The 13092-nt window shown below is 38.7% G+C and overlaps 1 protein-coding gene across 1 annotated transcript in view; it reads right to left on the bottom strand.

The window, feature by feature from the left end:
• LOC134746066 (uncharacterized) overlaps positions 1–10189 on the bottom strand; it is a 37632-nt gene extending 27443 nt beyond the window's left edge. Inside the window, exon 1 of the mRNA XM_063680291.1 lies at positions 9701–10189. Within this exon, the coding sequence (XP_063536361.1) occupies positions 9701–10174 (474 nt within the window). The 5' untranslated portion in view covers positions 10175–10189. The remainder of the gene's footprint in view (positions 1–9700) is intronic.
• Positions 10190–13092: the final 2903 nt, after the last annotated feature.

The raw sequence follows: 13092 nt of genomic DNA, 5'->3' as shown, positions 1-13092 counted from the left end.
TCGATCTCCACAACGCATACTTTCATATTCCGGTCAAGCCCTCACACCGGAGATTCCTGAGAGTAATGTTTCAGCACCGGCTTTGGCAGGTGACCTCCTTGCCGTTCGGCCTCGCATCTTCTCCGCGGACATTTGCTCTAGTCACAAATTGGATTGCGGAAGTGCTGAGATCTCGCGGTATCAGGGTCATCGTATATTTGGACGACTTTCTTCTTGCATCCCAGAGCCGTTCATTGCTTCAGAATCAAGTAAGACTCACCCTTCAGATCCTCGAGGGTCTAGGCTGGACTGTAAATTACGGAAAGTCCGTGTTAAATCCCCAGAAGTCCATGGAGTTCCTGGGTATTCGTTGGGACCCTTGGAGCAACCTGAAGTGTCTTCCAGAGGCCAAGATTCAAAATGTTGTGCAGAAATGCCGGATGATGGTAAATCGCAGGTGCGCTTCATTAAAGCAGGTCCAATATTTACTGGGTCTAGTGAACTTCGCAAGCTTCGTTGTTCCGCGGGGTCGACTCAACAGCAGGCTGTTGATGACGTTTTGCAACCAGCTGCTGCACATGTCTCCAAGAGCGAAGGTAAAGCTTCCAGTAGCCCTATACACCGAGCTGGATTGGTGGATCAACCACGTAGCTGCCACATCTCCTCTTCATCCTCCAGCGCCCCAATTCTTTTTGACTACGGATGCGTCAGGCCAGGGCTGGGGCGCTCTGCTCAACAACAAGCAGTTAGCTGGCCAATGGTCGCAGTGGGAGGCGCGTCAACATTCAAATCTCCTAGAGATGATGGCAGTGCAGAAGGTAATAACATCACAGAGCCGCTTACTGACGCAATCGTCTCTAATGATTATGTCGGACAATCGAACGGTTGTGTCATATCTGCGCAACGAAGGCGGTACGAGGTCACAGCAGATGATGGAGATGACTTACCGGGTGCTGGATGCATTGGACCGCTATCACATTCACATGACAATCCAGTTCATTCCCGGCAGATACAACACGGAAGCAGACAGACTTTCAAGGTTTCGCGGTCAGTCGGAGTGGCACCTGCTGTCTCCAGCGACGCACCAGATATTCCAGGTTTGGGGTACTCCTCAAATAGACCTTTTCGCATCGAGGAGAGCTCATGTGGTACCGACATATGCGACTCTAGACCAGACGGATCCAGATGCGTCCTTCGTCGATGCGTTCAGTCGGAGATGGGAGTGTCAACTGGCGTGGATATTTCCTCCCCCGTGTCTAATCCCGAGAGTTCTCGGTCACCTGAACGACGCAGAGGGTATGTACCTATTGATCGTGCCGAATTGGGAGAAGGTGTTCTGGCGCAGCGACCTGAAGAGCCGATCCCTGGCCCCTCCAAGAGAAATTCGGGACCTGGAGAACCGGTTAGTAGACACACAGACTCTGAGACCTCCAATCGATGTCAAGCGGATAGCTTTAGAAGTCTGGCTGATACAGGGTGGGCCGCATTGTTAGGTACGTGGAACGATAAGCAAAAGGATTTACTTGCAAGCGGTTGGCGAAAATCCTCGTTAGCTTCTTACAAGCCAGCGTGGCTAAGATGGTGCAGATGGTGTACTGCCCATCATGTCGCCAGAGACAATCCAGAACCACAAGATTTGGCAAGATTTATTACAGACTTGCACCTGGTAGAAAAGTTATCGCATAGTACAATTTGATTACACAAATCGGTTGTCTCAACTTTTTGTCCCGTACGTTCAGGCCCACCGCTTAGCTCGCATATAGTTGTTCGCCAGGCTTTGAAAGCTATAGCTTTGAGTAAACCAATGTCTCGTAAGGAGAGTATATGGGATGTTAGAGATTTATGTACTTATTTAGAGAATAACGAACCTCTACAAACCAGTTTATTTGAGGTGTCTAAGAGATGTGCGATTTTGTTATTGCTTTGTTCAGGGCGACGCGTACATGATCTGACGTTATTGAGTATAAATGATTCCAGTTGTAAGATTGATTCTGACTGTATTATATTTTGGCCCGAGTTCGGTTCCAAGACAGACACTGCATCGCGCAGACAATCTGGTTGGAAATTGTTAACATGTGATTACAATAAAAATATAGATCCCGTTTATTGGAAAAAATTATTAATTTCCTTGTCTCAGAACCGAAGAGGGAATATAAATAATCTATTTATTTCTATATGTGGTCCTGTGAAGCCAGCTTCACGAACCATCATTGGTGGATGGATAAAGGCAGTCCTTAAAGACGCTAATATAAACAGTAGTGCGGGTAGTGTCCGTTCCGCAGTTGCTTCGTCTGGCTGGCTTGATAATCATAATATTAATGATATCTTGGAAAGAGGCAATTGGCAAAGTGCTAATACATTTCACAAGTTTTATAGAAAAACAATTAGCACTCATAATCCACATTCTAATCCTTTAGATAGATGTTTTAATACGATATGATTCACGCATTCTAATCAATGTTAATATAAGGTCATATGTCATATACCAATTATGTGTAAAAGTTGATTTTTATTTTAATGCAATACAGATTTCCTTATAAGTCTATCTATTATTTTATTCACATTGGCGATCTATTGAATATTATCAATCCTCACTCATCCAGCAGTCGATAACAAACTCACTTTGAAGGCTTGGAACAAGGTACAGTCAACTTAATAGACAAATTTTACCTAAAAATAAAATTTATATTAAGTTACTTACCTTGTTCCAAGCCTGATTCCATTGCTGCCTGCTGGCAATTTGTAAAATTTTAGGTTTTTTATACTTACACGATTAATTTCATTCACATAAACATTTTATCATATTTATAATACTTATATTTCAGCAAAAGTAAGTATTGTTTATTAAAGCTTTTATTTCAGCAGTAGGGTTTAGTTTTAAGCTTGTCTTTTCAGCTATGTCAATGAAATACCGTGCTACCTCAGTAAACAAAACAAGTACCTACAGCTGCGCTGAATACTGTGTTTGTTTACATGATAAAACGTCGCCACCTGTCTACCCACAGTGGCTATTTTGCCACCTGTCTATCTACAGTGGCTACCTACCGTCCACCATCATATTGGACGGTAGGTCAAGGTAATCAAATTGAGAGTCCAATGGTCTGAGCATTGGCGCGCAGCCTGCCAGCTGGATTCGTAAAAAACATGGAAAAAACCCGCCATAAAAGCCGGTATTGCGCCTGACGTCATCGGAACTGTGGTGTTGCCAGTAAGAAACGAATGTTGCCATCTCAATTTGAAGGCTTGGAACAAGGTAAGTAACTTAATATAAATTTTATTTTTAGGTAAAATTTGTCTATTTTTTATTAGATTTTCGAACCATTTATTTAATGATCATTAATATCGAACGAACCATTATCATGAGCGTTACACGTTTTGTTATCTGTCAAGCTACTTAAACACGCTCCATCCAAGGTCAAATTACTTTCCCCACTAGTGGATAAAACGCGTTTTCCCCCGCTTTTTTTGAAGGATAGAAGGCAACTTTCCGAGCTAGTGAGGGGAAAATATTATTTTCGTTGTTGGACTTGGATACGTGTGACCTTTACGTTACGTTAGCGTTATCGTGGGCGAAACATAAATGTTGTGATAATAATTGTCATCTCAAAAAAACCCGATTTATACATACACAACTATGAAAAGAGCTGATGTAGTTACATATTCATGAGTCACGACCTTTTTCTCAAGAATATTTCTTTTTGATATTGTGACGATAATAAATGGCATAAAAAAATAAATATATTTAGAAATCGCGCATTGGCACTAGCCGAGGCTGTTAGCAGGGTAGGTATAGCAATGCAACATCCACCATTGAACCAATTATACCTACATCTGTCTATTTATAGCCCGCTATAAAGTTTTATATTAATCTGTGCCCCCGCCAAGTCGAGCAAAAACAAAGAGGCAAGCCGTACCATCCTTTTCTCGAAGCCATTCAGGCCATTAAAAATAATAATAATATAATAATCACTCAGAGAGTCACCCGGAGAGCCACTCAGGCATATCATTTCCGGTTGTTCTCATCTTACCTGTGCCAGTTCTCGAGAATGGTCGTGCCACGCTCTATTGGGATCGATCTATCATCACAGACAGGACTATTGTAGCCAATAAGCCTGACATTGTGATAATAGATCGATCGCAACGCCGGGCCGTGCTCGTCGATATCACCATCCCCCATGATGAAAATCTCGTGAAAGCTGAGAAGGACAAGTCCAGTAAGTACCTAGACTTGGCTCACGAGATAACCGCCATGTGGGATGTTGATTCGACGATCATTGTCCCGATAGTCGTTTCAGCGAACGGTCTCATAGCGAAGAGTCTCGACCAACATCTTGAGAGACTCTCGCTAGGTGGCTGGATCAAGGGTCAGATGCAGAAGGCGGTAATCTTTTACACGGCGCGGATAGTCCGCCGGTTCCTCTCTCTGCGGCCCTGACCACCGGCAGCTTGGACCCTGCCCCGCTGCCGCCGGCACCCTAGGTTAGGTTTTTTATAATGTGTTTATATATTTTTTGTAATGTTTTGTAAGTGTTTTTATATTTTACTTTTATACTCATATTGTAAAAAGCTTAACTTAAGAAGAAAGATAAAGTTATATAATAATGGCATTTAAACATTTACATGCTATTAAAAGCATTTGGAGGTTTCCATTAATTGCGTGAAGCGTTTTTGAGGATTTTTTGGAGTACGGAACCCTACATTATGATTGGTGTGACACGCGGTTTTTTATCCTTTAAATGACAAGATGCTGCATACGAGTTTACCACCTGTTTGGAGCGACTGTATTTAACCGTGATGGCTCGCTTCCGTAGCACCTGTCAGCCGGCCAGTGACACGAAATTTAATCCTGTTTTGGACAACAAAGATGGCAAAAATGGTCCGAGGAATTAATGAAACTATCTATGTGAAATTTCGTCATTGTACCTACAGGGATTTCATAATCATTGCTTATCTTTTTCTTCCATTTAGGATCTATAACATTCAAAGTTGGATAGAAACCTCTCTCGCTTAAAGTTTCCTAGCTTATAGCCCATTTGCAAAATAAATTTCGCATAAACTATTTCAAGGTTTTGTTGTTCATTTCGTTGTATGGAATGATAATCATCTGCAGTTAAATTGGTTCTGGTAACTTGTAAACCCAGTCCTACCGAGATAACCCACAGGTTATCGGTGACACACAAACCGACAGTCTATTTTAATGTGCCTTAGATTACGTAGATATTTGGTATTGATTGACAGCAAGAGTTGCAACTTAATACGATAGTAGGTAGGTAGGTATCGCTGTAAGAATAAGGATTTCGATTTTGCCAAAATGGCACACACTCACTTAGCAGATTACACGGTCTATACCTTTTTCGCAACTTCATTAGTTGACATTACTGTACACATTGCTTTGACATTAAAACAGTGTTTCGTTGGATTGAGGTAAGCATTAATAAGCAATGGAAATGCAATGCCTGATAATAAACCTGAATAGAAATCGTGCTTTAATGCGATGTTGCATTATATTTATCGGCAGTTTATAGATAACTTGAGGGCAGCGGCTATTATCCTCGGTTATGGAAGGTTCACGTTAGTTGCCACTCGGCTGCCTGCGTCAGTCTAGGGGTTCCATTCCAGGTCCACAAAAAAAAATAGTTTTGCTAATTTTGCCATGAATTTTGGATAAGATGAATTATTTCCAGAACTATAAATTTGAGCTACCAAGAACATTAATTTAGCTTTGGACCTGTAACTATTGGGTCTAAAATGGTGCGGCATAGCGTACGAGATATCTCATTAAATAAATGCATTTATTTGGCTCTGAATCTTGATTTGCGATTGTCTCACTTTTTGATGTGTATTATATAATTATCATAATAATATTACTTGATTTTGTGAAAGCGGTTATTGATCAAAAAATAGTAATTACCCAATTAACATCTAAAACCCTGACTTATGTCACGATTCGTGATGAATTGAAGAGAACGCGATAATTAAAAAGTCTTAAACCTCAAAATAGCGCGTCATTGACCCAATGGATTACCCATTGCAACATTTTTACGATTACGTTTTAAATCTTAACAGTGTACCTACAGTCTGATATTCTTTACGTGTCTGACAACAAAATATTAATTAGGTAGACCAGGTATTGTCATACCCATACTATACCCTAAGGTCTTAACCTTATTCATTAGGTAGGCAAATTTTACGTCATATAATTTGATTAAATGTGAAATTAAAAGATATGTAACGCTAAACTTACATTATACTCGTACTTTGAGTCCATAACTTTAAATGTGGTCATTTCCAGCAGAAGCATGAAACTTGGAATGCATGTATGTAATATACCTACCGTATGATAAGGAAATATGCTCCATTGCCTCCATCTAATCTTGTATACTAGTATGACCTCATATTGACCTAGATTACTATAGATAGGCAGTAGACATAGTTTTTTGACAACAAAATGTATTAACTATGTAATTATATTTTTTCTTAGAAAGGCATGATCATTACCTAGTAGATCAGTAGGTACATTGGTGATAACTATATGTTCTACTAGCTATATGTTTACAGTAACATTGTACCAGTGTAAGTGTAGCGATCTCTGACCACAGCGACAACTGAAGAAATTTATACTGACCGATTTGATGGAAAATAAAATGCTATTACGGAATGTAGTTACTTAGCATCGTATTATTAGAGATGAGGTCAGTATCTACGCCAATGTTGAATCGAGTGTTAACAAATGTTTTCCTCCAAAAATAGACCACAATTTAATTAACGATTTCAAGTTAAATCTATTAAAAGCTGTGTTGATAACGAATGCTTAAACATTCACAACACCCCATTGGTTTAAAAGGTTAAAATACAATTTCGTAGTTATGTACCTACCTACTTATATTTTACAGGCTTACTTTACAGGCAAACATGGACAATGTTTGGTTTTGTTATGTCATGCTAGAGACCATCTAAGCTAACTTTGCGTCGAGTTTAAACAAAACACAGTGAGAGAGTCGTGTCTTATAAACGCCATATTTTTTTTCAATTTGACATGAATGATGACATTGATGACATTGCCACACTTTGTTATTGGTAATAATGCTATGCACAGTAACGTAGTCCGACTCTATATAATTTTATCCGCTAAAATGTATTGGCGGGAAAGAACAAACGACAGGGTTGAGTGAAGGAAAGGAGGGGAGGCCTTTGCCCAGCAGTGGGACACTAAACTAGGCTAAATAAAATAGAAAATGTATTAACGAAATGAAAACAAAACAACCTTGTTACACAAGCGCACCTTTTTATTGCATTTATTATTCGTGGTATACACAAATATGTAGATTGGTTTCAATCCCTATAGTAGACCCTGATGACATTGTCTAATGGGTCTCATAATGCCAGACGGTGGAAAGCAACGATGACATCATACACGGGACAAGATAATTGAAACGTCTCGCCGTTTTGATAGGCCTTAATAGTGCGATGTCATAATCTCATAATTGTGTGTAACGTTTAAATTATGGCAATGCACTGTTAACGGTGTTTGTTAGCATTGCTGTTAAATGGGATGCTACTTTATCTCATCATTATCATCTTTCTCGCGTTATCCCGGCATTTTTGCCACGGCTCCTGGGAGCCTGGGGTCCGCTTGGCAACTAATCCCGAGAATTGACGCAGGCACTACTTTTTACGAAAGCGACTGCCATCTGACCTTCCAACCCAGAGGGTAAACTAGACCTTATTGGGATTAAGTCCGGTTTACCTCACAATGTTTTCCTTCACCGAAAAGCCACTGGTAAATATCAAATTATATTTCGTACATAAGTTCCGAAAAACTCATTGGTATACCTACGAGCCGGGGATTGAACACTTTGAACCCGCAACCTCCGGATTGAAAGTCGCACGCTCTTACCGCTAGGCCACCAGCGCTTCGTGGGATGCTAGATGCTACTTTACATCTATTATTTTAAAGAAACTTTCTTCATTATTTATTATTTTACTTTTTTATTGATTATTTTTTGTTATTTTTTTTATTTTGACGACCGGTCTGGCCTAGTGGGTAGTGACCCCGCCTGTGGAGCCGATGGTCCTGGGTTCAAATCCCGGTAAGGGCATTTATTTGTGTGATGAGCGCAGATATTTGTTCCTGAGTCATGGGTGCTTTCTATATATTTAAGTATTTATATATATTATATATATCGTTGTCTGAGTACCCATAACACAAGCCTCCTTGGGCTTACCGTGGGACTTAGTCAATCTGTGTAAGTATGTCCTATAATATTTATTTATTTATTTATTATTATGCACCCCTAGTATTTTTTATTTTATTTTTACTTGTTTAAAAACGGCTGGTTGCATTCCTTTAACCCTCCGGTTATATAAATAGAGATATCATTTCATCCTAAATTAATACATCAATCACCTTGCTACCTTCCGCATTTATTTATCTGGTGTTTATGTTGGCCTTTACCTGACTAAATTGTTATATAGGTATTATTAATCCAGGCAACTAAGAATTAGTGGCAAAAGGCAATACTATCTGTATAATAATATTAAAAATTAGTATAATAATATTATAAATTAGTAGTAACTAACATGGGTACATAAATATAGTCGGACCAAGCTAACTCTGAATGCCATTTGCAATTACAGTGTGACAATTTTATCATTATTATCATTAATATCAAATTTCTATGAAGATATGACGTTTATGATAACTTTCCTTAACAATGTGCAAAGATATAAACTTTTATAAAAAAAAAGATAAACCGACTTCAAAAAGGATGAAATAAAATATTATCCTTTTTAGGGTTCCGTGTTTAAGTATATGCGTTACCAACTGATATGTTTGAAGTCGGTGCCAAGCCAAGTACTAGTCAAAAATAATCAGCTCTATGTCTATAAATCCCATTACAACTGTACAAATATTATAAACGTGAAAGCAATTATGTCTGCCTTTTCGAACAAAAAAAGAATTACTCAAATCGGACCACGGGTCTCGGAATAATCGGTGAACATACATAAAAAAAAAATAGTCACAACCGAATGCAGAACCTCCTCCTTCTATGAAATTGAAATAACCATAAAATCAAAAATAAACTAAAAACCACTTTATTCATAAACATCTGTTAAATATAAGAAACCATTGTAACTATGTTTGTTAGAAAGAAATAAAATTTAACAGAGGTTTGGTGGTATCATATTAGTCTAAATTGATCAGAATCTAATCCGATTTGACCTAACTGAAATGGCCAAATCACAGTTATTTTAACAATCAAGGCGAATTAATTTATTAAAAAAAAAAACTATATCTAGGGATCGTCCATTGTACGTAACACGTTCAGGGGAGGAAGGGGGTCAAGAAAAATGAGACATGTTGTGGCAAGGGGGTGGGGAGTCACAAACTTTGTGACGTCACTAAGTTCATCAGTATAACCGAAAATTTATTATTTATTTTCATTTTTATTTACTGTACAGTTGTGTTATAAAATTACTAATATTTCTCATCAAATTTTTTTTATTTATTAAAATAGTAATACCTACTTAATTCGAATTGCCGATTTCATTGAAAAGGAAATTGCCAAAAATGTGACGTCACACCAGGGGGGAAGGGTTTGCAAAATGTGACTAAGTGTGACAAGGAGGGGGGAGGGGACAAAAAACAAGAAATTCGTGTGACGTAATTAATTGGGTGACCCCCTCCCCTACTGGGAATATTATTAGAATCCCGACTTACCTCATCGTCATAGTCTCCGTCTTCAGACTTGAGCCGTTGCAGGTATCTCGTCTCTGCGCCGATGTCGTCGTCCAGCATCCCCCACTCCTGCAGAGCATCCAACAGCTCCTCATCGTCATCCGACAGATACTTCTGATTACTTTCGTCCGGCGTCAAAGAATTCAGGCGGTCCAGCTTTTCGTACAACTTATCGATCCGTTGATTGCTTGGGGAGGTTTTTACTGGATTCTCGTACAGCTTTCCTATACGGTCAAGAGACGGCTCGGTTGTTTTCAGCGAGAAATTGTCGAGTTTCTCGTAAAGTTTTTGGAGGCGGTCAGAGAGGGTGGGCTGATCGGCGATGATAGTGGCGCGCGCAAGAGCGCACAGTAGCAGCACGAGCGTAGCACGCGGCATAGCGGCGCGGCGAGCGGCGGCGGACTGGCCGAACAGAACAGGCACATGGCCCGCACGTTGCGCGGGACCAGATCCCATGCGAGATTTGGAAAGATATATGGGTAATTCCTATAGAAATAATGGTAATTCCCATAACTTACATGTAAAAGAAAAGAAAAAAAACAGGATGGAGAGACCACAGCGCAGCCACTTAACTTAATATGTACTTAGGTAGGTACCTTTTTAACTAGGTTCTAGGTAGAAATAAGCAGTCTATCAATACTTCTATCCTGAAATTTTATGACACAAACTGACTATAGTTGGCTTACTCGTACAAGTTATAAGTAGGTACATAGGAACTCAATACATGCCTAAATAATATACTTCGGTACCGACTAGTTCCTTATGATCCATATTATCCAGCCGGTCAAATTACTCACCTGACTTTCTTTTATTGGGTTTTTATTCGGTTCTTCCCCACATACCGCTGCGGTGATAATATCATATCTACTTACATCTAGAATTCTATTAATGCATTATATGCAGGAGGTTAACAAACACTTTATCTCATCCGCGTGATCTGCGCATCTCTCTAAGTTTATATTTGTCACAGATTATGTGGCAAGTCCGCGCACGAGGGCACTGAATCTTCTTATCTAAGGCTAACTACTTTTAGGTACTACGACATCGCAAAACAATAAGCAACAAAATATAGATTGATCGATCTCAATTGCCGGCATGAGGCTAAGCCCTATCGACTGCATTAGAAGACATACCTAATTGTAATCGTGATCGGGTTTACCACATGTACTTCTAACCTAACAAAAAAAAACCGGCCAAGTGCGAGTCGGACTCGCACACGAAGGGTTCCGTAGCCGTACCATTACGGAAAAAAACAGCAAAAAAAACACGTTTGTTGTATGGGAGCCCCATTTAAATATTTATATTATTCTGTTTTTAGTATTTGTTGTTATAGCGGCAACAGAAATACATCATCTGTGAAAATTTCAACTGTCTAGCTATCACGGTTCATGAGATACAGCCTGGTGACAGACAGACAGACAGACGGACAGACGGACAGCGGAGTCTTAGTAATAGGGTCCCGTTTTTACCCTTTGGGTACGGAACCCTAAAAAGCAAACGAGTTCACAAAACAGTTTAAAATGCCGTTAAAATCATTTATGGTTTATGGTTAGGTTTACAGTGTGGAAAGAATGAATGGGCCCTGGAGGGAAAGTACCTCAAAACCTTAAGGCCTTTAAGCAAAATGAGCTAACTTAAGTTAGCTTATGAAAATAATCAAAACTGCAATCAAAGATTATTCTTTTTTTATTATATTTTGCTTGTCTAGATATATTCTTGAATACTAAATATTCGATTTTATGGATATTTTGTACGACAGACGAGTGTAAGGCCTAATGTTTCTTGGAGACATGTTATGATTAACATTAACTGTATCGAATAGTAGAATAAAATAGCGTTTTTTTTAAAAAATTTAGTCGGTTCGATTCCCGGATAAAATTTAAAAAAAAACAATGTTTCTTTAAAAAAATATAATTCCTGAAAATAAAATAAATTTCCTTTAAGCAAAATGAGCTAACTTAAGGTTTTAAGGCACTTTCCCTCCAGGGCTCATTCATTCTTTCCACACTGTATAATACAGAGGCATTGTTTTATTTAGATTACGAGATCGTCGAGATCATAATAGTTGTAATTAGTCCAAAAACTGAGAAAATACAGTTCTGCTGATCATCTTCGTCAGCTGTTGCACCACTTTGCAGTGCTTTCCGACAACAAAAGCACGACTTACTCGTAATATACCACCACCCTTTACTCATATACCTAGGCCAATGTTAGTTTATTTTCCACATTTAGAACTGAGCTCAAGTTTGAAACTACCTATCGCTCACATAATTATATCACATACTCGTATTGGCCATCAGCGAATCAAAAATATAATATACTCAGCGCGTCCTTAATACACGGCTTCCTGTTCTAACCAATAAATAATTTACAGTTTTCTTACTGGAAACGTGCAGTTTTAATAGGCACTGAATACGGGTCGACTGGGGACCTAGGAGTACGAATATGTAACTGTAACTAGTTAAAAAAGTTAGGTGACGGGCGATATATGTTTACCACTTGGTCAAATTACCGTTATATTTCAATGAAGATAATTATAAAATACTTACGTTTAGAATTCCCATATATTTGTAATTCATTAACTTAAACCGACTCGGCCAAAATAATACATATGTATAAAGGTACAAACAATTCACGCTGCGAGGTTATATACTCCATCCCGAGAATGCAATATAACAGAGTTTTTGTTTTAAGTAATACTTATTTCTGGAAATTGCTCCACAACGGATACTGTGCGTATACACTGTTGCATTTTTCTTAGAAAATGCAGCGGCTAAGAACTTAATTTTGCAACAGAAGAAATAGTATTTGGCTAAAGGTATTCTATACAGATTACCCACCCACCACCATTGGACACCATTTACTGATGAATAAAAAATAATCAGTGGATTTAGTTTTTATTAACTTTTCACCAGAGATCGCTCTACAGACTCCTTCTGCACCTATCACATATACGTATAACATATATTATTTAAAAAGAACCCCTTCCACTAAACTATACAACAATGTGTACGCCATTTAACATCTTAAAACACATAATTTATATTCTACTTATAAACTCACTTGTGAGAATTTGCATGCTCGTAGTCGCCCTTTAATGAAGCGTCTTTGGATATCCACAAGTTATTTTCTACTTTATCGCCATGCATTTAAGGATTAATTTACAGCCAATTAATTACGAGATAAACTATGAATGACTCGACATTGCAGTCACGTGGTCACCACATGTAAAGGTCGACACCCTTTGCAGGGATTTGTTTTTCAGTTATTATTAATCGTATTGCTTGATGTTAAGGGTGATTTTAGAATAATTGTATAGTATCAGGGTATGGTATCGAGACAGACAGAGCGGCGTTCCAGAAGTAAATTTTAAT

This window comes from Cydia strobilella, chromosome 1, assembly GCF_947568885.1.
Source record: "Cydia strobilella chromosome 1, ilCydStro3.1, whole genome shotgun sequence".
Taxonomy (NCBI): Eukaryota; Metazoa; Arthropoda; class Insecta; order Lepidoptera; family Tortricidae; genus Cydia; species Cydia strobilella.
This window is presented reverse-complemented; position numbering and strand designations above follow the sequence as displayed.